This window comes from Drosophila montana, unplaced genomic scaffold (genome assembly GCF_035044405.1).
Source record: "Drosophila montana isolate Dmon_TW-CO22-7 unplaced genomic scaffold, ASM3504440v1 contig_2481_1, whole genome shotgun sequence".
Taxonomy (NCBI): domain Eukaryota; kingdom Metazoa; phylum Arthropoda; class Insecta; order Diptera; family Drosophilidae; genus Drosophila; species Drosophila montana.
In genome coordinates, this window is record NW_026997351.1 from 124,324 (window position 1) to 150,884 (window position 26,561).

Sequence of the window (26,561 nt, forward strand, 5' to 3'; positions counted from 1 at the left end):
ATGGTATTCAATTCAAACTGTAAACGGAAATGCTTACTTATCGGTATGTTCTTAATTTGTAGATACAGTATTTTTATATCGATACTATCGATTACCCTGCTACCATGAGCCGATTAATTTTCAAATTGTTTGTTGGATTTTCGTAACGTTTTTTATTTAAAACATTTTATTAAAACTTTTTCGCATTGGGGCTGCTACTCAGTTGGTCAGCTAGCTGCACAAAAAATATATGTATTTCGCATTTGTTCAATGTTAACCGCTGTGTGTTTACACGCTATATGTATTGTATTGTTAACGTTAATTGTTTTTAGCTTTTGTTGCTGTTCGATTTTTATTTATTTGTTTTTAAATTTTATTTTTTTGTGCATAACGCAAAATCTAGAATAAATGTTCGGTTGCGGTTGCTTAGGTACTGCATTCAACTACGCTTATTTATGTACTTATTAAACATTACTTTCGTTATTTAAACCAGCAGCTGCTGCTGCCGGCGCAGCTTTCTTTGCTGCCGCAGCGACGCGAGTGCGGGAATATTTGCTAATGGACGTGGGGGAGCCGGCCGCGGCCGCAGCCGCAGCAGCTGCATCCACATCGGCACCGGCAATCCGTATATTATTGCCAACGGGATACACACAGCAGCCCCGCCGCTGTTTACGGGTCGACGGCGAGCTTTTATCGTGGCCGCTCCTATCACCGATTTGTACTAAAATGGGAAGATCCTCGCTGCGCGCGAATACGAACTCCTCGGAGGATAGGCGCTTGCGCACACGCCCACCGACCACATCTGGCCGCTTGCTGCCGCCGTTGCTCATGGGCGAGGGCGAGGGCGATGCCGGCGCCACAATGGCCGGCGTTTCCGGCTGGCCACCGCCGCCGCCGTAAACGGGAAAATGTGACTCAAGGACACCCGGACGTATGAGTATCTCATTGTGGGCATGCCCGCCATTGACCTTCAACTGGAGCTGTCGATTCGGTGTCGCAAAGTGTTCCAGCGATGATTCCGAGTTGGCGCTGTAGAAGCTGCTGTTGGTATCCGACGAGCCGACAGCGGCAGTCGCCGTCGCCTCCACTGAGGCGCACTGCTGATGATCGTGCTCCGAGCGCGTGCAGCAATCCCGTCCATCGCGCCGGCATGGACAGTGTGGGCACTGGCGCAGGCAGTGCTCCTCGGCCAGGATGTTGCTGTCGCTGAACGTCAGCTTCTTGGCTGGCGGCGAGCGTGTCTCGTGTGCGTTCTCATCCAGTTGATCGGCTGACTTGGAGCTGGCACCGCACGCCACAGTCGCCGGCAGCTGCAGTCGGTGCAGGCTGTGCGCCGACTCGAAGCTGTCATCGCTCGAGTTGGAGTCCAGGCCCTGGCTGTGCTTGTACTGCAGCTGGTGGCCACCTGCTGGTTCGGGAAAGATGCGCGGAAATGTGATAAACACGCGACCCAGACGCTTGTACTGGTCCAGATTGCGGGTGTCCTCGGCGCAGCCAGACAAGTTTTCGCTGAACTTGGGCGCACGTCGCATCACTTTCGGCGTGTGCAACTGCGACTCGAATATGTCCTCCAGCGGCACCTTGGGCACCGCGCCCGCTCCCGCGCCCGCACCCGCTCCGACGCCTATGTGCTGCAGATACCGCTCAATGCTGTTGGCCAGGCTGATGGGGACGCTGCTGCGCGACGATACGCTCGAGATCTCGGACAGCGTCTCTGGGCTGGCCAGCGGCGCCAGCCCGTACCAGTCGTCGTGCAGCAGGTCCACGCCCTGACCCGCCACCGAGGCGCGACGCAACGCTTGCGTCAATGGCAGCGATCGCGGCTTCTTCTCCGAATGCTGACGTGCCAGCGCCAGCGGCAGAGGCAGCGGCGACGGCGGCGGCGTCATCGCTGCCATGTCGAATGCGACCGCACGCAGGCGCGGCGCCTCGCCAGGTTCGGCATTCATCAGGATTGTCGTCGTCTCGCTGAGCATGGAGCAGGGGCTCTTGCGCATGGTCACCGTTGTGATGCTGTCGTCCAGGACGCTTGATATGTCGTACGGAGTTGTTGTGGAGCTGAGTTGGCTGCGGCCAAAGATGCTGCCGGCTATGGATGAGGCCTTGCTGCCACCTGGCTGCACCGCGGCACGCAGCTCCAGCTGATGCTGCAGATTGGTGAAGGACGTCTCCAGGCAGAGCTTATGCTGTGCCGTTGGCGTGAGCATGATGCAGTTGCTCAGATTTGTATAGGAACTGTCCGCCGCACGCTTGCAATGCAGCATCTGTTCGGCATTCGTTGGCGCCAGCTCCAGCTGGTTGCGTTCCTCCTTCGGTTCCAGCTCCAGTGCCGGCTCCAGCTCCGGCTCCTGCTCCAAGGATGTGGTGGAGAATGCGTTCGAGGTCTGGCGCTGGGGCTTTCGTGGCCCACTCGTCGTTACAACCTGCCAGCGAATGGTAACGAGAGCAATGACAACGAGAAGGCAAATGTTACAGATCGTTAATACATTTCAAGGCGTGTTTATCAATTTGTATGTATATATGTATGTATGCATATGCAGGTAGAGTACTACATATGTATCTATACAGTATCACAGTTACATACACAGACGATAATTAACAGCTACATATGTATGTATGTATGTACAATAGGAAATGTTATTGTGAAGCAAATGAGCGAGAGCGAGAGCGTGAGCGAGAGCGAGTGCGTGAGTGAGTGAGCGAGCGGGAGACTATGTCAAAGCTGAAGGCGGAGTTGCATTTAAACATTGTCTGTAGAAAGGGGGGGGGGGGGGGGATAGCTTTGGGTGACTGAAACCGTTTGGAAATTCTTTTGGTGCTATCTTGGCTTGTTTACATGAAAAAAGAATGCACAATAGGTATGTATGTAAGTATGTCCGTTTAACGGTAAAGAATATTAAAATTTATGTAAATGGATGGGAGAGGGGGGCGTGAGACTGGTGGCAATATGCATAACACATTTTCGAAGTTGTACATACAAGTATCGAGTACAAATACATTTAGACAGTTTTGGAGAGGCAATGAAACAAAAATTGTACAAAACTATAGGTTAGGTTGAGCGTAGGAAAAAGATATGTATATATATAGATATATATAGATATATATTTATAAAGAGACAGAGAGAGAGAAATAGAGATAGAGACTTGTATTGAATTTTAACTTTTTTTTCTTTTGTTTTTTTTTTAAGTTATTTTTTTTTTGTTAACGAGAGCAAAATGGAAAGTTGTTTAAGTACATAGTCTTTTAAGTAGTAGGCAGCTGTACCTGGTATCGGTATTTTGTGTTGTCGAAGTTGTTGTTGTTGTTGTTGTATTGGTGGTTGTTGTTGTTGTTATTGTCGTGTTATCTTTACATTTACGAGTAGTACATGCCTTTACGGTACGTTCTCTACATGACACGACCTGTACACATCATCGTTGGTCATTTGAATATTTGAAACGAATGTCGGTTGGCATTTATCGTAAATCGTTATCGTTATCGGATTGACCCGCATAATAGCACACGCCCATACATATGTGGCATACATATGTGGCATAGTTGACGCAAAATAACAAATAAACGAGTAAACAAAAAATATAATTAAATTCATTGTTAACAGCTTCAGCATTTGTATGTATGTATGTACTATGTCAAGAAAGGATATTTCAGCTAGAGCTCAAAAAGCCTCACACTCAGGTCCGCCTGCCTGGCCAACTCTCCTAACCTACGTAATACTCTGGCAAACTCCCAGGCAATTCAAGTTTTTGGTTTTTGGCAGGGATTGGTACTATTGCATAACTAGCAAAAAAAAACCGACTAATTAAGTGTCGCATTTTTGGCACACATTAGCGCTACGAAAGCTTTACAACAAACGAACATGCCCATGCAGCATTTTGTGTTCCATAACTGTATACATTTCTATGCATATGTATGTATGTATGTGTAAATGCGTGTTTGTATGTGTTGGATGTTGGGGAGCCACAAGATTGGAGTATTATTATATCGGTTGTTGTATCGTGTTGTGCGTGTGTTCCAAATAAAACTTACCAAATAAAAGTCGCAAAGTAAAACCAACGAATAAGTACTTAAAACTAAAATAAATTGAACAAATTTTCTGTTGCTGTTGGGAGATATTTAAAGCAATATGAACAGAACGCTTGGCGCAACGAGTAAGTCTCAAAACTGACGAGTTGCTGTCTTTAGGTTCACTTTCAGCGATTCGGTTCTTGAAACAAACGTTTATAAGAATATGAATTCGCTAAATCAATACAATAAAGCCTGAAATATTTCAGATAAAGATCTAACAGCTAAACGCCGAATATGTTTGTAACGAGTTGTTGGCATCCAGCTACTCGTTACTCGCTGCAATTGGAATGAACCCTTTTAGCTGCTCGTTTCCCGACACAAACATAATTTCAATGAAAAATGCAATTACAAAAACTTTGTGTATATAAATATATATTGAAAAAAAAACGAACATAAAAAATGAGGCAATAAACAGAAATGCAAATACAGTTTGTAACTTAATATACGGGTAGACAAGTAAATAATAACGAGTACTTAAGCAATAAATAAATAGGCAATTAAATAGGTTGTTGTGTGACTAACTAATGGCTAGATCGGTGTGAGAATATGCATATATAAATATATTTATATATGTACATGTCTGTGTAGAAATGGGCGCTAAGTTATATCGGTCTTGGGCATGTCTTGGACGAATGCTATTTGGCAACAATATTGAATATATTAAGTTAATTAAAAACATTGTCAGAATCATAAGCGCTTACTAAATCAAACAGTTCAAAATTCGCTTCAGCATTGATGGACACAACAGCGAGTGTTTCAAGCATGTGGCGACGAGAGGTTTTTGTTTTTGTTTTCGTTTTCGTTTTTTTTTTGGTTTTTTTTTGCGATAGTGGGGCGTGGGCGTGGTCATGTTTTTGTGTGTGGACTGTGTTGTGGTTAAGTTTAGACTAACGCTCGACGCCTTAACATTAGACTTATTAATAGTAGGCTAACTAAATCATTGTGCGCTATATAGTATGTAAATATGCTAAAACTAGGGTTCTAGAACAACACGACGAGAAGTTGTACGAGCATCATCATCACTACATCCACCATTATTATCAATTATCAATCATCAATCATCATCATTATCATCGAGTCTATTGTTACTATTATTATTATAATTATTAATATTATTGATAATATTATTGATTGGGCGTTTCGCTCAACTGGCTGTGGAACAACTGTTCACCGATGTACGTTCGTCATCAACATCCGAAATTACCTTCTTGAGCGCGGCGAGAACCTTGTCGGGCATATGATCCTGCAGCATGACAGGTGATATGAGCACCTCATCGAAATCGGTTGAATCGGCCCATATCGCCTGATAGACCGGCTCACGATTCTTAAGCACATTTCTGTAATACAAGTAAGGGCAATTTTTCGCTAAACACATCAGTACAAATGTCAATTAATGTTTAATTAATAGGTGTTCAATTTGTTACGCATACAACTAATGCATATATTTGAAAAGGAAAGACTAGAAACGAATAATACGTATAAATCGGTTATAGCGGAACTCGAGGTATGTATGTATATATAAAAAAAGTCTATGCACTGCTTGAAATTATAATGCAAACTACAATTCAACATTTGGCTAGGGCTAATTCGAAACAGAGACCAAAAGAGAGCGAGACAGAGAGAGAGAGAGAGAGTGTGAGACACAAAAGGGTGGAGGGAGTGGGCAGATATAGGGAGAGAAAGGAATAGGAGTAGGTTTGGATGGGTATTTCTTAAGGCAAAAAACAAAAATCATTCAAATCAAAAAGAGAAATCTTTAAAATTTCTACTCGCTGGTTGAGCAACGAGAGCGAGTTCGTTGGGTGTTGGAAGGGAGGTTCGGATTGGTAAATAAGAATAGGAATAGGAGTTTTTGATATTAGATGGGTATTTCTTAAGGCTCAACATGCAGCTGCAATTATTTGATAAGAAAAATCTTTCGAATTTCTACTCGCTGGTTGATCGACGAGAACGAGTTCGTTGGGTGTAGGGAAAATAAGAATATGAATGGGAGTTTTTGATATTAGATGGGTATTTCTTAAGACTCAACATGCAGCTGCAAATTATTTGATAGGAACACAAAAATCATTGAAGTGAAAAAGAAAAATCTTTAAAATTTCTACTCGCTGGTTGAGCAACGAGAGCGAGTTCGTTGGGGGTAGGGAGGGGCGCTGGAACTGGTAAAGAATAAGGGATAGAGGGGCGAAGGGGCCTCAACGAATAACATGCGTCGCCGCATGCAAGCATGCAATTGGCAAACAATAAGAACTTTAGAAATCATGTTCATACTATCTAAAGCTAAATGTACAAAACAGAGAGAGAGAGAGAGTGAGAGAGAGAGAGAGAGAGAGCGAGTGTGAGAGAAAGAGAGGAAGAGACAAGACAAAAACGCGTTGGTTTCGTTGATTTCGCTTCGTTTTTCGTTTCTTTTCTTTAGTTTTTTTCTTTAAAAATATATTTTGTTTTTGGTTTTTTTTTTTTTTTAATAATCATCTGTGCAGCGGGCCTACCTCCAACCACTGTCGTATTTTTGCCTGAAAATAATTTTAAATAATTATATTGACATACGAGTATTTGAATTGATTTTGCGTATGTTGGGAACTGGGTGACAAAACAAAACGAATGCGAATCGCTCCGCTTGACACGCTTCGCGCACAGTGGGCAAACATAAGACAAACACATGACCAAAAATCAATTAAAAAAAAAAATAGTAATCTAACAACGAAAACAATTTCTATCAAATAATTATATATTATATGGCATGAATTAATTTTTAATCAATTAATTTTTATGCTATTAATTTTGATACTTTCCCAAGCTCAAAATCGGGAAATTGATGTTATTTTTAGCGGAATTCAGTTTGAAATGCAATTTTAAAATAATATATTTTATAAATTGTTTCTACGTACTTTAACTATACATTGTTTCAGTATGCTAAGCTTTTAAACTGTATGAGTTTGAAGAATCAGAACTTTCTTCTTCTTCTTCTTCTTTTCTATCGATAGGAAAGTCTCTTGAGTTTCCAAATACTTCATCAATTTTTTGCTTCTAAAGCTAAAAGGTATATTCTTTATCCACTCTCTTGAGTTTCCAAATACTTCAGAATTTTTTGCACTAATTCATAAATTTGGACATTTTTTGGTTCCACTGTGCGAAGCTTTGCCTATTCGCAAATTGAGTCAGAAACCGGACAAATCTGACGTCATTTCAGTTATGACTCAGACGCCAATCTCAAGGCTAAACGCATTTGCACATTTTTTGACGACGAGCTGATAATTCACACCTACACACACACACAAACACACACAGACTGGCACACACACACAGAAACGGAGTTGTTAATTAGGAGACGATCGTCAAGCGGATCTCGCGTCAGATGTGAAAAACATAATAAAACCAAAGTCGAATTCGGATTCAAATACAAATTGAAATTGCAATTAGATAGAGAGAGATATTGAGATTGAAATCCCGTTGGGGGCAGAGAGATTTACTCACTCATCTGGCTTGGGATGATGCCGCACAATGTGTATGATGCGGCCGGGCGGATATAAGGGCTGGTGCAGTGTTAAAGCTATGGAGCTGTCCGTCGGATGGGCGCTGGTCGAGCGTGCCGTGCCGCGCTCCTAAAGATTAGACAGGAAATGAGTTATGTGTAAGTTTAACATATGAGTTTGGACTCACCTCCTGGTACTGATTGATGTGCGTGTCCTGGCCGGACATGTTCACCACAGAGGTCGGCTCGGGACCGCAGCCACAGCAGATGACCGAGCATGAAATGGTCTTCCACTGTTCGAAGTAAATAATCAAATACGCAATTAAGTGAAGTAGCAGAATCCGATTAAATAACCTTATAGATATGCAAGCTTTATTTCGATTATAGAGAGTAGAGTATAGAGTACTCCCATTCGATACGATTTGCCAGATATGTGAGCAGAATATAATTGAACATAACTTGAAAACCAAAACTTATTTTTGACCCATTCTTCAGATAGAGCTATATGATATATATATATATTTATATATGAGATATGAAATATATTTAGAGGGAAGCATGATAAAACTTGTGAACTCCAAGTTTGATGAAGATATTTTGAAGATCGGCAAAGTGTGAACTTTATTTTCGACCGATCGTTCTAATTCGCCTGCAACTGAAACCCCTTTTAATTTAAAGCCGAGACACATATGACCATATCGAGAATAGATATTTAGCTTATGGGCACAGATATATACGGCCAACTGGGGCTTGGGTTGAGTCGTACCTTGGGATCCACGCTGCGCTGTATGGCATTGATGAGATCCGCACGCAGCGCCTCCATTTGATTGAGGCCGATGCGCGGCACCACATCCTTGCCAAGCACCACGGACGTAATGAACGATTTGGAGTACTCGACAGCGGGCATGCTGAGCAATCCGCCGGGCGGCGAATAGCTGAAGCACTGCAGCGTCGGATGCTCCGGCTTGAGCAGTATGGCCAATATGGCCGCGGTGCCGGCGCCGAGGGAGTGACCCACCAGCACCAGGTCGAAGGTGTGGGTCAAGCGATCCGCGTTGCGCTGCAAGGCGCGCTCAATGAGATTCTCCTGCTGCAGCTTGTTGCGTATGTAAATGGCCGCCTGGACCATGCCCTTGTGGCCCAGCCAATCGTCGCGCGGCGGCTGCAGCGGCAGCACCTCGCCCTCCGCATTCAGATCGGTCAGTATATCCTTCATGCTCAGCGTGCCGCGTATGCTGATCACGATCTTCTTCTGCGTATAGTCGACGGCCACAAAGAATGGCGTCTCGCCCACATCCACATGGTATGTGGCATACACAATATCGATGTCGCCCAGCTGCAAAGTCTTCTTCAGAGCCGCATAATTGCAGTAGCAGCAATTGTCCTGGATCACCTGGCCGTCGTCTCCGCTGCCGCAACAGCAGCCAAAGCACCTGCAAATGATACAAGCAAACGCCACATGAATGTCGTCCTGTTGATTTTAGTATGTTCCTTTAAAGAATACCCAAATGGCATCTCTCATCCCTAATTGAAGAAATTGAGAATCGCATAGTAAGGCGAAAGTATAGAGTGGGGAAAAGCAAGTGAGATTGTGTAACTAAGAGAGCAAAACAGAGTGATTGTGAGTCAGAGAGGAGAGAGTGAGAGTTAGAAACAAAGAAATGGAGAGAGAGAGAGGGGGGGGGGGGGTTGGATAGTGTGATCAGACAGCAAAAGTAAGAGAAAGAAAGAATGAGAGAGTACAAGAGGTAAAGAAAAAGTTTAACAAAGAGAATTAAAAATGCGATAGACTAAACGAGATTTGCCGAGACAAAGACAGTAAGAAAGAAAAGTGAGAGCATAGACGTGTCTAGATACAATTTGTTGGCCTTACTAGAGGCTTTTTAAAATCGCATAGAAGGGCGATTTTTCTTTTCAAGTCTAATGATATAGTGCAAATATACTTTATGGCCTCAAAGATGTCTTTAACTACCTTGCACCGAGGTCTACCAATTGGTTTGATTGAATGCAACTCATGCGCTTGTCAAACTCACAGACATTATTGATTAGTGCTCGATCGAAATAAACAATAACAGAATGTCAATTGGATTCAATGAATACTCACTTGAGCTCGGGCACCAGATGCCACATTTTGCTTCGATTGATGATGACGTACATGGGCCAGCCGTAGGCGCCCTGGGCAAAGTACATATAGTGTATGACGGTCTGAAAGAAGTCATAATTTTTGGCATCGTTGAGTGCTAGGAACTGTGTGTGCTCCGTGATTGGCACACCGCTGAGGAACTCGTATGTCCCATTTTTGCGCTGCCTGACAATTGCCTCACGCTCGAGGCGCTGAAATTTGCGCAACAGGACCAAACCGGCGACCACATCCGATGGCACCACATCTAGTTCGCGAAAAAAATCGCTCAACAGTCTCGCAATATCCGTAAACGAATTGCGATTCCGTTCCGACGAGCCCATGCAGCAGAACAGCAGACGGCAACGATGATCCCAGCTGTCCTGATATGCGCGCATCACCTTGCTACGGAATTAAGGATTATATATATATGATACGATCTGTATGTATATAGTTAACATACCGTTGCCGCCAGTTGCGATTCATGCTGTTGCTGCGCTTGTAGTTGAAACGCGACTCAGTCTCGCGCATGGAGCGCTGGTACTTCTTCATCTTGACCCAGGAACGACCGGCGGCATCGAATGTGCACCAGATGGTTATCAGCGTGATAAACACCAGCGTCCAGTTGCATATGATGATGGCTGTCGGTGCATTAAGGCAGTATGTCAAACTGATTGACGCGCTAAAATTCGCAACTGGTTTAAGACCCGAACTCACCAATAAAGACCTTTTTGGCGTCATCGATGGGCGCCACCATGTAGTAATTGGACAGCCAAATCGAGCCCAATATCAGCCATGAAATATCAAACAATATCACCACTAAGCGAAACAGATTATCACAGATCAATATCGATTCGATAGATGCGAAAAGAGTTGACATGCACTTACAGCTCTTGAGATATATCCAGATATTGATCGATGTACGCGCCTCGGAGTCCAAAATGCTGCCGCGCATCGAGATCACACAAATGCCTATTTCTACGCATATTGAAACTGCAAAGTGGGTAAGTGCCACAGATTAGCTAACTAGTTCTGGATGCCAACTCTTTGGCAGTATCATACTCACAAAATAGTATTAACAAGTAGCTAATTAGATGATAGAACAATAGTTTAACACTTAAAACACTTGTGTTATATTCAAATAAAACTAACGAGACGGCCACAAGTACAAAGCTGAAAGATAAACATCGAACATTTTTATAATACATATGTATGTATATAATAGAGCATCTGTATTCGAACATTCCGGACTTACCTTATAAAGTGTATCGCCAAGAGAAATGCACCCGGTACTACCAGATCATCCGAGCCAACAGACCAGCGGCGTCTGAAGACCACAAGTCCAGGCATCTGCAAGGCAAGAGTTGAGATATTCATTATATAATTTGGCAACGAAATCGTTTAAATTTAAGAACTATTCATTTGACCTTGACCCAATTCGCATTAATGGAAACAGACAAATCAACTTTCACTTTGAGTAGTTTAATTGACATTCCAATTTTGTAAATCACAGAGGCGGAAAAAAATTATAACATTTTTTTATAGTCGGTAGCCGCAATTGCAGAGCGCTAATTAACATTCGGATTAACAATTCTCGGAACGAAACATTAATCAGAATATTTCTTTCATTAGTCCAATCGGTAAACGGTAATTGCAATGTTCAGGCAGCCGGATACATATTTGATCAAAAGCGTTCAACTGAAGTAATTGCATTAATATGTACCTTTAATTGCATAACGATGGCATTCCTGACATGTGTGTATTAAGGCCTTCAGTTGGTCGACAGAACATTTCAACTCTCTGCCCGCCAGAATGTAGCCCTAGTAAGGTTTAATCCTTAAATCTCTACCATTCGCATGTGTCTGTCGTTTCTGGCGCTTGCCCTTGTCTGTCACAGTGCCAGTCCCAGTCCCAGTCCCAGTTCCAGTTCAACGCTGGAAAGCTTTGTATATGCAGCTCTGCAGTCGTTGACAGGAACACCTCGACCCGGACCCGGCTCGCAACAACCGCTTGGGCAGCTTAAGGTTGCAGCTGTCGCGTACAGCAAAACAAGTTGGAATGCTCGCAATGAAATACCCTGTACACAGTATGAGTATGAGTAGTGTGAGTAGTATGAGTAGTATGAGTAGTATGAGTAGTATGAGTAGGGGTAGTATGAGTAATATGAGTATGAGTAGGTTGAGTAGTATGAGTAGTATGAGTAGTATGAGTAGTATGAGTATGAGTATGAGTATGAGTATGAATATAAGTATGAGTATGAGTATGATTAGAAGAAGTAGTAGTCAAAGTGGGCGGAAACAGCTTACTTGAGGCTATGAAAATCGCAGAGAAAGGCGATATTCGGTAAATAACTAACAACTGACTTATATATGTGCCATATTTTCATATTTTTTCACAACTCCATTATACGCCCTCTATGCACATTATACGGCTACAGGGTATACAAAAAAATGCAAATCAAACTTGCAAACATAATCGTCCAAAGCGGATTGTGGAATGCAGGGGAATTGTGCGACATATGCATAAGAAGTGACTTGCATTCTAACATTCCGAGCAGAGGCGATGATATCGTTTAGGTTGATAACACAACCATCTTCGTATACGTGACATCTAACATACGTAGTATACTGAGAAGGCATGCTTTGAATAGTTAGCATTAAGTAGAAGTTAAATGAACGAAATTCTTGACATATATCATATACATTTGTGGAGACTCCTACAAAATATGAATAGAGTACGCAGTTTGTGTAGTATCAATGAAAATGTAGTCATGTCTGATAAGTACTGCAAGTATGACTAAATCACTAAAATATTAATAGATCGAAAAGCGGACCTTGAACGCTGATTGTTTTTAATATGTATTAACACATGTAACATGTGTAAAATACTAGACTAGACTAAAAAAAAAAAAAACAAATAATAACAAAATAGCTATTCGTATCAGATGGCCTATAATAAATTCATGACTCTACATGCATTGCTATATGTATATACATATAGTATAGGTCCTACGGCGTACGAATTTTAAATGTGTTATTAAATAATAATTTGCGCGTAAGTTTGTAAACATGTCAAAACAATTCCGTCAAAGTACATGGACTGTGAATTCCTCTGTAGCTGAGCTGTCTGAATGCTGGATCCGGGTTCGAATCCCAGGTGAGTTTAGACTGTTTCTAATACCTAGTTGTATTTGCAGATGCAGGCGAAATTCTGAGCCGGATCATTAAGTTCTTCGGTAATATACCGTATTTCTTAGAGATTGCACCCAAATCGGGCAATCAGGTAAGTTTTAGCTTACTTTTAAGTTACTGTACCTTGTAGCTGGGTCTGAAGTTCTATCTAGCTGCTTGTCAACTAACATGAACTTTGCCAGGCGGATAAGAAAACTGTCAGTTAGTTCAGTGATATATACTTTTCATATATTTTATACAATATACTGTCTTGGTTATACCGAATCTACAGAAATTTAACTTTAGCCAATTGCCATGACAATATATAAAGAGGCTGGTAAATTTGACATGGACTTTAAGTGTTATATATATATTTTGCTCTATTTTCTTTGCTTTCACTTAAGCTAGAATATGTTGTGGACACGTCTAGGTACAATGTCATATTAAAATTTAATATATTTGCACTTGATTTATGCAATCGCAAGCTTTATTAAAATCATATCGGTCGATACTTTTATGAGCGCCAAACGCTGGCGTCGATTTATATGGCTATCACTGAAATTATTAATAATCGCCTTGATAACATTTCCAATTAAAATGAAGCCGGCTAATTTGGCCAACTTATAGCCCGCTTATCTTTTACCTTGCCAACAAGCTGGCAACTAGATTTTAGTCCAACTGCTGTCTGGCGTCTGGCATTGCCCCCGATAAATGGGGCTTCTGGCCCCGTTGTCTGCTGTCGGATTGTAGGATCCACTGAGCCATGACCGCAGCCCAGCCCAGCCCAGCCCAGCCCAGTTCAAAAGGCCTGGAAAGCGTTCGCAATTGGATTTTAAGCGCCGCATTTTATGGCAATTACACAGACCGGATATATATTTATATATATATATATATATATATGTATGTATATATGTGTGTGTGGGGCACATAATAAATTATTCAGTGACGAGCACATTACGAATGCATATTAATAATTCCAGTCACGGTCAATGATTAAATAGAGCAATTTCATGGCCCTAACATCATAAAAATTGCATAGCTTATGGCACATTCATCAATGTTCGACTATATTAGCTTGTGTCCGTGCAGTGTCCGATAAGTTGATAAGATAAGTTTCTCTGCATGCAATTCGACTGCTTAACTTATCTGCAATGCAGAAGCTCGACGCTATTTTCATTGCACAGAAGCCATTAAGACAGACATCTTCAAAAGCCAGACAAGTTTTCCATACAAAACTCATTTTTCGACCAATGCTTCCCATATATATTGTATATCATCATTTTCCACCGATTAATCTTATAGTTCTGTATATATAGTATTCCAATATTGATTGAGCTCGCAAATGCCAAAACACACAAAAGTTGTTCATAGAAGAACTTAAATTCTGACCGATCGCTCCTGCGACATCTACATATATAATATATTGGCCGATGTTGAAAAGATTTTGTTATATATACATAGGACCCCAAAATGTTCAGTTTCTTTAAGATATCTTGAGCGACAAAAAAGTTGTTCTTAAATGTATTTAATTTTTAGCCAATCTTTCAAATGTCAGCTATATGATATAGTGCTTCGATCCAGTCGATTCCGGATATATGCTCAAATTCCCATAAAAAGACGTTGAGAGATTAGAAGTAGGACAAGCAGATGTATATAACTACATACATATATAGACCCGGCTGCTAATGCTGATGAATATTATATGTACATATATACTTCATGAGGTCAGAGACGTGTCCTGTTATAAACTATAATACCCTCTATTAGGGTATCTGCAGTGTGTGCTTGTTGATTGTTACCGATTTTGTCAACATATTTAACGGAGAGTTCGGTTTAAATTTTCCAGCGGTAGGTCAATTGTTCTGAAGGTCAAGTTCAGTCCATTATGATACCAGGAATGGATGGAGGCCAATCGGTTTATTATAATACCTGGAATGGGTGGAAAGTGTGTGCTGGGGCAAGTGCAGAGACCATCAACGTGTCAGACAGATTTAACCATTAGTTGGATGTTGCAATTTGAACAGATTTCGCCGTAGTTATGATTTCTGAGAATTTAAAACGGACGATACGAACTTTTAGCGTACATTTTCTGGGGAAAACAAAAAACCTGTTTCAAGGCTGTTTGACTGAAGGTTAATTGCATTGGAATTGCAAACTGAATTCTGGGAATTTATCAGAATGCGAGATAAACCCATTATTCATGCCAAACGTCACAAAATGAATTATTTTCAAACGACAAAAAAAAAAAAACCGATAAAAAAAATTTAGAAAAATTGAGAGAAAAAAATTGTCGAAATTTGGCATTATGGTAAAAGTGACGGAGGATATCTTTGGCATCGCCATCAATCCGTTCACGGGCAAGGCCCAGGTGGTGCGACGCTACACGATTAGCAATGCGAATCATCTGTCCGTGCAGATCATCCAGTTGGGCGCGACAATACAGAGCATCAAGTGCCCGGATGCGTACCACAATGTGGAGGATGTGGTGCTCGGCTTCGACGATGTGGCCGGCTACTTGTCGAATAGGCAGCGAAGATTTGGCTGTATGCTGGGACGAGTCGCGGATCGTGTGGCGAACGGGGAGTTCATAATGGACAGGCGCAAGGTGCGTGTCTCGCGCAATTTGAATAATCAACATCAGATCGATGGCGGCTACATTGGATTCGATTGCATCATTTGGAATCTGCACATGATGCGTCCGGACGGGATTACGCTCAGCCATGAGTCCGCGCAGGGCCACGAGGGCTATCCGGGCAAGCTGACCGTGCTGCTGCACTTCACCATGGACAACGACAATCGCTTCTATATGCGAATCGAGGCGCGCACGGATCAGACAACGCCCGTGAATATCAGCAATCATTGCTACTTCAATCTGGCCGGGCAGAAGGCGGGCCGCAAGGGCATACTGGAGCACCGCTTGGTCATATCGGCGGATAATACGATTGAGACAAACGACGACGCAATGCCGACGGGCCGATTTGTGCGAGTCAACAATACCGTCTACGATATGCGAGTGCCGGCCTTTATTGGGGATCGGCTGCGCCAGTTCGAGAACAAATCGGTGCCCGGCTTCGATGTGTGCTATGCCATCGACAAGGACTTCGATGCGAACGTTCTGCATTTTGCGGGACGCTTCCTGCATCCCGAATCCGGTCGCTTCATGGAGATACACAGCAATCAGCCGGGCATGCGATTCGAAACGGCCAACGATTTTCCGGATGATACGCGCGACGAGGAGCCGATAATGGGCAAGGAATGCGCGCGATATTTTCAGCATTCGGGCTTTAGTATACAGCTGGAAAAGTTTCCCGATACCATGAACAATCTGGACTTTCCCACCGCCTTCATAATGCCCAGTGAGCTGTACTTTCACGAGACCATCTACACGTTCGGCGTCCAGGAGTCCTGGAAGTGCTGCGCCCTGCCCGAGGAGCTCGAGCAGCTCGGCCCGGACATTGTCAGATACACCTAATGCCGGACTATCAACTGTCAATTGTATTCATTAGTATTTGCATTCAAATTCAGCGTAAACCAAATTAAACAACTTTCGTTTATTCATTCACGTTTTACAAGCCGGTTCGAGTCCGTTTCGTAGCTTCCTATTTACTCTGTGCAGCAGAATTCAGTTATTTTTTGGTAGACTTGAGGACCCTAAAACCGAAATGGATTGTTACAAATTTTTCCGTTGCTAAAACATTTTCCAAATTTTTGAAAATGTTTTTTTTTTGCCATTTTCTATAGGACGACAATTTTGGATCGAGATTAAATCGCATCTTGTCGCGAACATTTTTACTGCTTTCCATATTTTCCGACTTGTTAATTGGAAGTTGGTTTATTTCATTATAATTTTAAAAGGTTATATGAACCTATGAAAAAGTTATAAGTCCAGCCAAGGCAATTTCCCCATTCAATAATGCATTTTCACGACGTGTGTTTTGTGTTAAAGAAAATACTATTCGAGTCTACTTTTGTATGGGAAGGCATAAGTATATTGATTCAATTTATCAGGGAATTGGTTCGAGATGTGAACCAAGCTGGGTTTATTCTAACAACCAGTATAATAAAGTAAATATTGATAAACGTAATATTTGCTTCGGCAAATTTGTAGAGTCGAAATTGGAGTTTTTGTCCATAAGCAATTCCAAGTTCCAAGCTCTATTGAAGTGCAAGGATATTTAATTGCTGTTCTCTTAAATCAGCAAAGTCTCTTGTCTCCCTGCCAAAGTCAACAATAAATGGAAAACAGCAAATTTTCGTTTTCTCGGCAGTTCGGTCTATTCAAATTTATCAGATGGAACTAGGATATTTAACTTAACATGAAGATGGAACCAGGATATTTAACTGAACATGACGATGGAACTAGGTTATTTAACTTAACATGAAGATGGAACTAGGATATTTAACTTAACATGAAGATGGAACCAGGATATTTAACTTAGCATGAGGATGCAACCAGGTTATTTAACCTAACATAAAGATATAACTAACTAACATATTCAAATTATGTTATCTGTAATCAGCTGTTGTTTTAATCAACTCAACTTCCTGTCAAAGTCAAAACTAACTTTAAACCATCAAATTCTTATAAGATCTCGATCGGGTCTATTAAAGTTGATCACCTCATGCGTTAACATGAGGATAAAACTTCGGACAGTGCTGCCAGCATGTAAGCGTCCAGCTGGCAGGCGCAATTAACCGTTATGGCATCAATAATTCAATTCATCTGGCAACTCACGTGGCGTTGCCAGCATTTTGCAATGTTGCGAAACGCAAAGGGGAAATATTTTCTTTTCACATAATTGGCTTGTTGTGCAATCAACCATTTTCTATTCTTATAAATATCGTAAGCATATCCGATTCACGTCGAGTTGCAGGCAGCTCAATGGGTATCAAATGTGAACAAAAGTGGGGGGGGGGGGGGGGGTTTTTTTTTTTAGTTTTTGTTACAGTCGAGAAGATACGTGGGGTGAGTTTTTTATATAACTATATCATTCGAATGTCGCATAAGCAGCGCATTATATGTTTCTGGTTTCTATATTTATTTCTGTATAATAATTAAATCCTTTATGAAGACATCATAATTATGCATTATGCTCGCGTATGGCAGGTTGGATAATGAAACAATTTTAATGGCCGTTTTTATACCCTGAGCCCATTAAAAATGGTTAAAACGGGTATAATGTATTTGTGCAAGTGTATGTAACAGGCAGAAGGAAGCATCTCCGACCCCATAAAGTATATATGTTCTTGATCAGCATCAACAGTCGAGTCGATCTAGCCATGTCCGTCTGTCTGTCCTTCCGTCCGTCCGTCCGTATGTATGAACGCAAGGATCTCATAACCTATAAGAGCTAGAGACTTGAAATTTTGGCTGTAGGTCCTCCTAGTGCCCGCGCGTTTCCGATATTAGATAACTTGCCACGTTTCCAAGTAATCGATAGCAATTTCGGCAAATAATATGAGCTAGAGTCGCCAAATCTTGACATGTAGCTTCTAGAATAGTATATATATATCAAGTATTTTTCATTTTATACCTATCGCCTGTCGGAAGCAGAGGGTTCAGGGTATCCCCTAGTCGGGAGCTCCCGACTAGAACCTCTTACTTGTTTTTTTTTTTTTGTTTTTGTGGGGTTTTCATTTTCTATAGCTCTGCTACTTGAACGTCTTCTGCTCCTTCGTCTCTGCATCGCTGGCCTTTAGGGTTAATTGCACAGCTTTGGGACAGCTTGAAGGGTGCTCGCACAATGTCCAATGTTTTGGGTTCCTTTAACGAGTCTGACAAGGTTCTTATGCTACACAGTTACAGCATTTGCATGCGGATGACGTGCTCCTGACCAATTAAGAAACTTAAATGCTAGCGGAATGCCAACGCTTCCATGTGCCTGTCGAGTTTATCGCACGCCCGGATCGGATGGGGGGGTGGTCGTCGGGTTTTCCATCTAGTTATTTGTATACTTGTATGGAAATATGCGGCGATTGTGCGCTTCAGGTAAGGTAAACAAAGTGCAGCCCAACGAGCTGTAAATGTGTGTGGGCCGCACCGCGAACCTTTTCGTCTGAAATGCTATAATTTGCGATCCGATTACTTTCTTTGTTGGCTTCAAAAACGAATAATAACTGTATTATCGTGTATTGGAATAAGGGGGTTATCCCTAGGAAGATAATTAGGCGAAAGCACATCAAGAGCGAGAGAGAGAGAGCGAGAGAAAGAGGGAGAAAGAAGAAGTTTCAGCATCGTTTAATGATAAGTTATATATCTATCGCAAATGTATCTTCCGGATAATAAGATTTCCCGTCTTTCAGTCCAAAGGTTTGCAGCCGTGATTTTTCAAAGAAAGCTCGACATAATTCCATAGAAAAATGTTTTTGTTGCGCTTAAACAAGCTGCGAATTATAATTCTTTTCAGTTTAAAGATACAAGGTTAAGCTGGCAGAGCTGAATAAATTGGGTCACACAACTCACTTAAGGGCAACTGCAGAGCTGTGCAAATAATTGAATAATTGCATTATGGCTAACTTTTCATGATAATCGGGCACTCACTTTGGCCTTTAGCCCTGGCGCCGGACCCGGCCTGTTCTTGAATAGAAAACGCTGTCTGAACTTGTGAGAGCTTTGCGATTAGAGTGCTCGAGGCGGATTGACAGCTGCTAAGGCAACAAATCGACGTTTTGTTGACTTAATCAAGTCAAACAAAAGTGGACGTTACAAAGCTCAGTTTTGTCTTAATGTAATGTGGATGGACACACACACGCACGCACACATATTTTATTTAGAATTTTCTGCGCGTGTGTGTGTGTGTGTGTGTGTGTGGTGGAAAGTGGCGTCATAAAATGGATGGCATCACCACATCAGAGCAGCGCGTCGAGCGGAAACCAGCTTAAAGGCCACGCAGAGAAAGACAGATACAGCTACAGATACAGTTACAAATACAGCTACAAATACAGCTACAGATACAGATACACTGGCTGCATATAGCGACAATGAGACTGAGACTGTGCGAAAAGTTGTGGCAGCAACAAAAAACAACAGCAAACGGGAAAAGTTTATGGTCATGCCTTGCCTGGTGGCAAGTCCATGTTGGCTTTTTTTCATGATGTTGGCAATGATAAGTGCCATAAAATAAAGTATTGCATATGCCAAGGCTAAAGACGCTTTTGCAGCAGAAGAAGCAGAGAAACTGATTCAACAGTTGGATGTATAGAATATGCGGAAAGGAACTGCATATTATATTATACATACATGCTACGGTTTTTCGCTCTACTCTGGATTTCAGAACCATTCGAAAGTAAAGCGCGAATTAGTTTTGAGACCAACAAATATATCATCCAGGGTCTATTTAGGAGCTACGGGCAGGACCTTGCGACTAGCACTAAAGACTCTGAGTATCTTATCTATAATTAAAATGAGCCAACCGTTGGATATTGCAGAGAACTTTACCACAAGCAAGTTTTTTGAACTTTTCCAAAGGAAATTGACAACAAGGGAACTATAATGGAAATGTCTGACTATGCTTGACTTAACATACAGAACTTTTGCCCTACTTTCGTGAGTAACAACTCTTTGAACTCTGTTCAGGTTTTGCGGGAGAAAATTTGAAATTTTCCCTCGAAACTATATAAAAATCTGCTACTAATTGAGCTGACCTCGAGCTGAATGTTTCATAAATTCGCTGCTAAATACCGTTATTTCTTCTTGTACCCATTTCCTTCCGCTTTCAATATGCTGCTCGATAGTTTATGGGTGCGATTTGATTTGTTTTTTGGATCAACGAATGTTGCTCATTTGACATTTTTCACAGATTTTAAATGGGAATACGAAATAAATGGGTATATGTATGTGTATATATGTGTATACATATATGCATGTGTGTGCCTATGTGTGCGTACATTTATAACTGTGCGAAAGTTTATCCTTATGCCATGGCTATTCCCGGCCGCAGGCTAAGAAATAATGTGTTTTGGATGAGTATGTATGTGTGAGTGTGTGTGTGTGTGTGTGTGTGTATGAGCTTTGGCTAACAATTTTAATTTCTTGACTGCTTTTATCGCATTTTGGTATTCGTTGTATTTAATGGAATGTGGCAGAAGCAGACGAAGCAGGAAAACCAAACAGGAATCATGCAAAGAATGCGACTTTTATATATGTGTGTGTGTGTGTGTGTGTGTGTGTGTGTGGGGATATATTTCTCAAGTGAAATCCCACAAAACAATAACAACACTAAGACGCTTCCGTGTCCTTGTTTCTGTGCGTGTGTGTGTGCGTGTGTGTGAGTGCGAGTGTCAAAAGAAAATGGCACGAAGTAAGACAAAACAAAGCCCAAGAAAGCAAAAAAACTAAAAAAAAAGAGGCACGCACCGAAACTTCAATACCCTGAAGTGCAGAAAACTACAGAAATCAGAATTGACAACTGAAGTTAAGCTTTTTATTTGTTTATTGGAATGTAAATTTTTTATAAAACCCCATTGATAAAAATGTAAGCATAATTATTTTATTTATTCCAGAGACCGCTAATTAGAATATGATTTAACTTTTTTGTAGTACCCCGTGACAAATACAAATTCAGTTGTTGAAATGGCTATGATTAACGTATAATTTGATTAATATAATTTATAATGATTACGGTCCCCATGGGAATACAAAAAATAGGGGCATTAAATTATGCGTGCGATCAGCTATTATTATAATTATAAATCCTCAACGGGTCTTTTCATAGAAATGCCTGTTTTTCATTATATATTTATAAATAAATAAATTGCATAAATGTTAAACTTACAATTATTTACTTTTTTAAGCTTTTTTTAAAAATTGACACGAATATAGACTTAAAATAGTTTTGAGAGCACACTTCAAATAACAATAAGTTTAAAACATCCGGTCAAATCAAAGAGTGAAAAATAACTGTGTTGAAACCGCCTTCAACGCGCTTTTGTTTGGATCCCGAGTGGGGCTGGGTCAGAGCTCGATCTCGAGTATCGATAATGAGTACTTTTGGGCATCGATTGTTGGCGGTGCTCATTTAATATTTAAATTGAAAAGACTTTATGCTTAAGCTTTAAAGAGCTTTAAAAATCCTGGTTTATAGTGGAATAAATAGGCTAGTCAAATAGACTGGGATAGGAAATATAAATTCCTGTCTTATTCTCATTATGCGTACGCAAACAAAAACAAAAGAAATGCAAAGCTCTTAAAGACAAAGCTGAAGAAGACTTATGCCTTGATTGTTTGCGGCTTATGTACATAGTATTACCCTTTAACAGAGAGATAAAAGCGGGTATGCACACACACATCCATCATATCGTCGTTGAAATGTTTCCGGTGTATTTAAACGGGTATTTTATTTCGGGCTCGTTTTGGTATGCGAAAATTGCGTTTCTGCGATCGCGTAGTCGTCTGGGAATTCATTGAATATTTTCATTTGATACCCTTTAGCAATTAAGCGAAGTATATTTTAGTATGTGCAAAAATGGGCATTTAAATTAACAACTTCATCAATGTGACTATATTAGAATTTCAGTTACAGGGTAGCTGTTAGCTGACTACTCGAAACCAGATTACTTTTACTGGATTCTTTCTTGCAGCTGTCGGACAGGCGAAGATACATAAATACATAGAAAAGTATGTGTGTATTTGTACATTTGTATGTTTATGTATATGTATGTATGTGTATGCTTGCGTACTTGTAGAAAGATAGCAACAGAGACGCCAGCGACGACGTGTTGAGTGGCGCAATTCTTAATTTTCTTTGCCTGCAGATGCTGCGCGCTCCAAATTTTAAGTGTTGCACAATTTCTAATTGTTTGGCCAAACAGTTTGCAAAAAAAGAAGAAAAAAAACAGATGCAAAGGTAAGAAATAACACAACACTGGACGACAAGAATCGCATAGCGCAAGAGAAGCAGAGGCCAAGTAAGGGGATTAGTGAGCGAGTAAGGGATACCCGGCAATTGGTGGTGAGTTTTCAAAACTGAACACCACCGTTCATTCAGAAAGTTCATTTGTAAGTGAACGCACCTTTTTGCAATGCTGGCACATCCCCATGCTTTGCGCGTAGAATGCAAGACCCAAAAAAATTAAACAGTAACAAACATATATGAGTGATTCAGACAAGAGTGCGCACTAGATGATACCCTACAAGCCGCTTAAAGGTTTGAATGCAAGCATTTGTCAAAAATGCACATATGTTATATAATTTTTTTTACTATACACTTTTGATTTTTAAAGGGATTAAAGGGAACAACTCGGCTGTCTTTCTGCACATTCTTAATGGATTCGATGCAGTCTTCTTCTGCCTTTTACAACCTACCCTTTACGTCCATAGTCAATTGTTATAGGGTATGAAAAGTGATAACAACAACATCAATGCCTGCACAAACAAAATCCGCTACACTCGCCGCACGGTCGCCGCAGGGGCGAGAGAAGTGACGACGTTGTCGTTGTCGGCGCTTGGCAGCTTTGACATTTGCATGAAAATACATGTGTACTATGAGTGTATGTGTGCACTATGCGTAACAGTGTGGCAGAGAGTTAGCCAATAGATGTAAGGCAAAGGCAAAGGCAAAGGCAAAAGCATGACAGCGGCGAGGAAAAGGACGAAACCGAGCATCAGCATCCCCGCCGGTAAAAAATCCTCCGAAGTTTTAGCGAAAAGCATCGTCAATGCCACACAGTTGGGGTTGTCAGACTGTCGGCGCGCGTGTGTATCCATGTATGTGTGAGTCTCTGTGTGTGCGTTTGCATTTGTATAGAAACATCGTCATCATTGTCGTCCCCAAAAATAACTAACCCCCAATCGAGTAGACAGACCTCACATTGAACAGGCCACTGTTAACCGTACTCCGTTTCCATACGACTGAAGCGACCCTCGTTTACTGAAAGCTCGCAGCATAGCCGCCCAGTCAATTGGCAGCTGCCGCGTCAGCCATTTATCTATTTTTAGCACATTTTGGCGTATGTTATACGGTTAATTTTTTAATATTTCTCTTCTATCTTCGTTTTAATTACCACCTATTCTTGTTAATTTCTTTCTGTCCCTTGCTCAGATCAACGTTAATTCCTTTAACAATTTGCACTATCAGCCCTTACTTATTGGGACATGTGCAGGTGCATATGTATAATGCAGTTCATCTTGGCTTTAACTGGAGCGATCGGTTGAAAGTTTTTGAAATATGCCTTACTTTTTATATATGTACATTCGAATTTGCACATGTATATCTGCAAGAGTATTTCATCCCAGGAAATGCATTTTTTTTTTAGTTTTATTTTTCCATAAAGGTAAATTCCTTCAAATGTGTGTGTGTATTTGGTATGCAAATACACATATACATTTTTACAAGACATGCATTTGCATATATGGCGACATATGTAACAGTAAAAATTCAATACTGATCCAATCGTGAGTTTAATGCATTTTGATGCATCCCCTACGTGGACGTGATTTGAATATGTAAATGATTTGCCATGCATGTGGCTGGCCTAATGCGCGCTGCTGCTGCGCTGTTGCTGGTGTTTAACTTTGGACCATATTTCGAATTGCATTTCGAATGTTTAAAATACAGCGTCTGCAATTTTGGCAAAACTTCAAACTAAACAGTAAATGCTGCCATATATATACATACATATACATCTATACATGCATATACGTCTGTATGTATGTTTATGTAAGGGGAAGAAAGGCATCAAATGAATGTGAACATACATACATACATAAATGTACAGTAAAAGCTCTCTTGGACGGCTGCCACGGTATCCTGCTAAGGAAGATGTTCTCTTAAAATATATCTCGCATGAATTATTAAAATAATTTTGCGTATTCCATATTGAAATGTAATATCTTTTCCATTTCAACTAGTTCTGCATTTAATCTGCAGAAATAGCTACAAAAAATGTCGTTCAAAAATAAACTGTAAGGAATTAAAATTTGCTCGGCTCTAGGAGAATTCGCCCAAGGAGCCGTCCGTTAACAGAGCTTTCACTGTGCATACCTAATGTATATCATGCACTAACATACATATAAAAGAATTCAATATAACAGTTATTCATACCGCAATTTTTTGCCAGCGCCTCGCTGGCTGCCGCCGCCGCTAGCGCAACGAAACAGCGTGTCGTTGTTGTAGTTATTCTTCTTCTATTTGGAGATTGACAAGAAGAAATTGACGTTGCCGTTGGTTGATTTTCGTGTCTTGTTTTCTTTTTGTTTTCACTAACTATTAGTTTATCTGTTCAGCTACTTTTACTGTGCTATTTGTAGCACTTGACTGCACAAGAACCAAAAAAAAGAAAAACAGAAAAGTAAATGTAAGCCAGCGCCAGCGAGTTGTTACATACACACATACACACACATACAAAAAGACAAGATAGCAAAGAGCGAAGAGCTGGTAAGATTTCACTTTTGCGCCGCCGCCGCCGCTGCTGCTGCTGTTGCTGCGGCTTGGACCTGAACGCATAAAATGAACTTTCACGCCGACCGCAAAGCTGGCAGCAAATTGACGGCCTTGTCCTGCTACTTGCCGGTGCTAGCGTCGGCGTCGGCGTCGGCGTCGTTGTCAGCGTCGGCGTCAGCATCGTTGACCGGCAAAGCAGCATCTGTCCAGTTGCATTCTCTTACGTTCTGTGCGCGTTGCTCTGCTGCTGCGGATGCTGTTGTTGTTGATGTTTTTTGGTCGATCGATAAATTTCAACCGCGCTCTACTAACATCGAAATAAAAACAACAACAGCAGCAACTGGCACTTGCACTTTTGTTTTCGCTGCTTCTCTTCTTCGCTAACTACACGCTTTCTCTCTTACTCTTGCACGCATAATACATACATATAACGGTAAAGCGCTACATATGCATTAATTACCATTCATTTAGCTACTTCTGCACTTTTGGACGGAGACAGAGGATGGCGGGGGGCGGGGCAGCTTGCACCATGTAACCATTTCAATTAGTCTGCATTAATTGCATGTTGACCAGATGCTTGTTACGCTATTTTCAATTTAATTTGATTATTTTTGTATCTATGTATATACATATAAAAACAACGGACAGAAGTAGATGCCGCCACCACCAAATGCCACCACCACCACCAGCTACAGCAGCAGCAGCAGCAACACCACCACCACAGCTAGCAACAATACACCGTTAGTTCATCAAGCATCAGCAGAATTTTTCTGTAAACAATTTTAATTGGCCTTTGTTGTTGCTGCTGAAATTGTTTTTTTTTTTTTGTTTTTATTGTAATTCCATTGCTTTTGGTTTCGTTTGCCGCAGCGGCCCAATTTGCACTTGTTTTTATTCTTGCGCTTCTTGTTCTTGTTGATTTTATGGATTTGCACACACGTTTGTTTATAAGCGACTCTTGTTGTTGTCGTTCTTGTTCTTGCTGCTGTCCAAATGCGGTGCTTTCTTAAAGCTCTTCATGTTCTTGTTATTTCTGTCAGCTAGCTGATTTCTTATGTAAATAAATATGCTGCCGTTTGTTGCTCTCTCACAATTCAACCATTTGTTAACTATATTTTTTATAGCACTCAAAAAAAAATTAAATCAAATCTCGCACGCGTTCGCAGTGGCCGTTGTCAGTGGTAGAACTGTAAGCATAAATACCGCCGCACCTCAGCGTCCGCGCGCGACGCCAGCTTTTTGCAACTGAAACTGAGTTCGAATTTGCGAAGAAGCGTTTTCCAATTAGATACACTTTAAAAGCGAAAATTCGAAAGCTCTCGTATAAGCAAAGCTTTTTATTCTAAAGAACGACATTTTTGGCGTTGCCACACTGA

At 41.2% G+C, this 26,561-nt stretch overlaps 2 protein-coding genes across 11 annotated transcripts; one reads left to right on the top strand and one right to left on the bottom strand.

The window, feature by feature from the left end:
- Nucleotides 1–125: 125 nt before the first annotated feature.
- Nucleotides 126–26,423, bottom strand: inaE (inactivation no afterpotential E). Of its 10 annotated transcripts, none has more exons than XM_064682409.1 (14): nucleotides 26,397–26,423; nucleotides 24,847–25,059; nucleotides 10,891–10,985; nucleotides 10,702–10,808; nucleotides 10,524–10,628; nucleotides 10,353–10,454; nucleotides 10,099–10,276; nucleotides 9,621–10,040; nucleotides 8,283–8,949; nucleotides 7,705–7,809; nucleotides 7,519–7,646; nucleotides 6,534–6,557; nucleotides 5,249–5,381; nucleotides 126–2,402 (listed from the first exon to the last, which is right to left on the bottom strand). In XM_064682409.1, the coding sequence occupies exons 3-14, from the start codon at nucleotides 10,983–10,985 to the stop codon at nucleotides 444–446; spliced, it is 4,023 nt and encodes a 1,340-aa protein (XP_064538479.1). In that variant the 5' UTR covers nucleotides 24,847–25,059; nucleotides 26,397–26,423; the 3' UTR covers nucleotides 126–443. The 10 variants fall into 10 exon arrangements, with proteins under 10 accessions (XP_064538479.1, XP_064538477.1, XP_064538478.1 ...); XM_064682407.1 differs by having other exon boundaries at nucleotides 26,277–26,409; XM_064682408.1 differs by lacking the exon at nucleotides 26,397–26,423 and adding an exon at nucleotides 25,925–25,969.
- On the top strand, nucleotides 15,037–16,377 carry LOC135428489 (galactose mutarotase). Its single transcript, XM_064682531.1, has one exon. It carries the CDS (start codon nucleotides 15,111–15,113, stop codon nucleotides 16,275–16,277), a length of 1,167 nt encoding a protein of 388 aa, XP_064538601.1. The 5' UTR covers nucleotides 15,037–15,110; the 3' UTR covers nucleotides 16,278–16,377.
- Nucleotides 26,424–26,561: the final 138 nt, after the last annotated feature.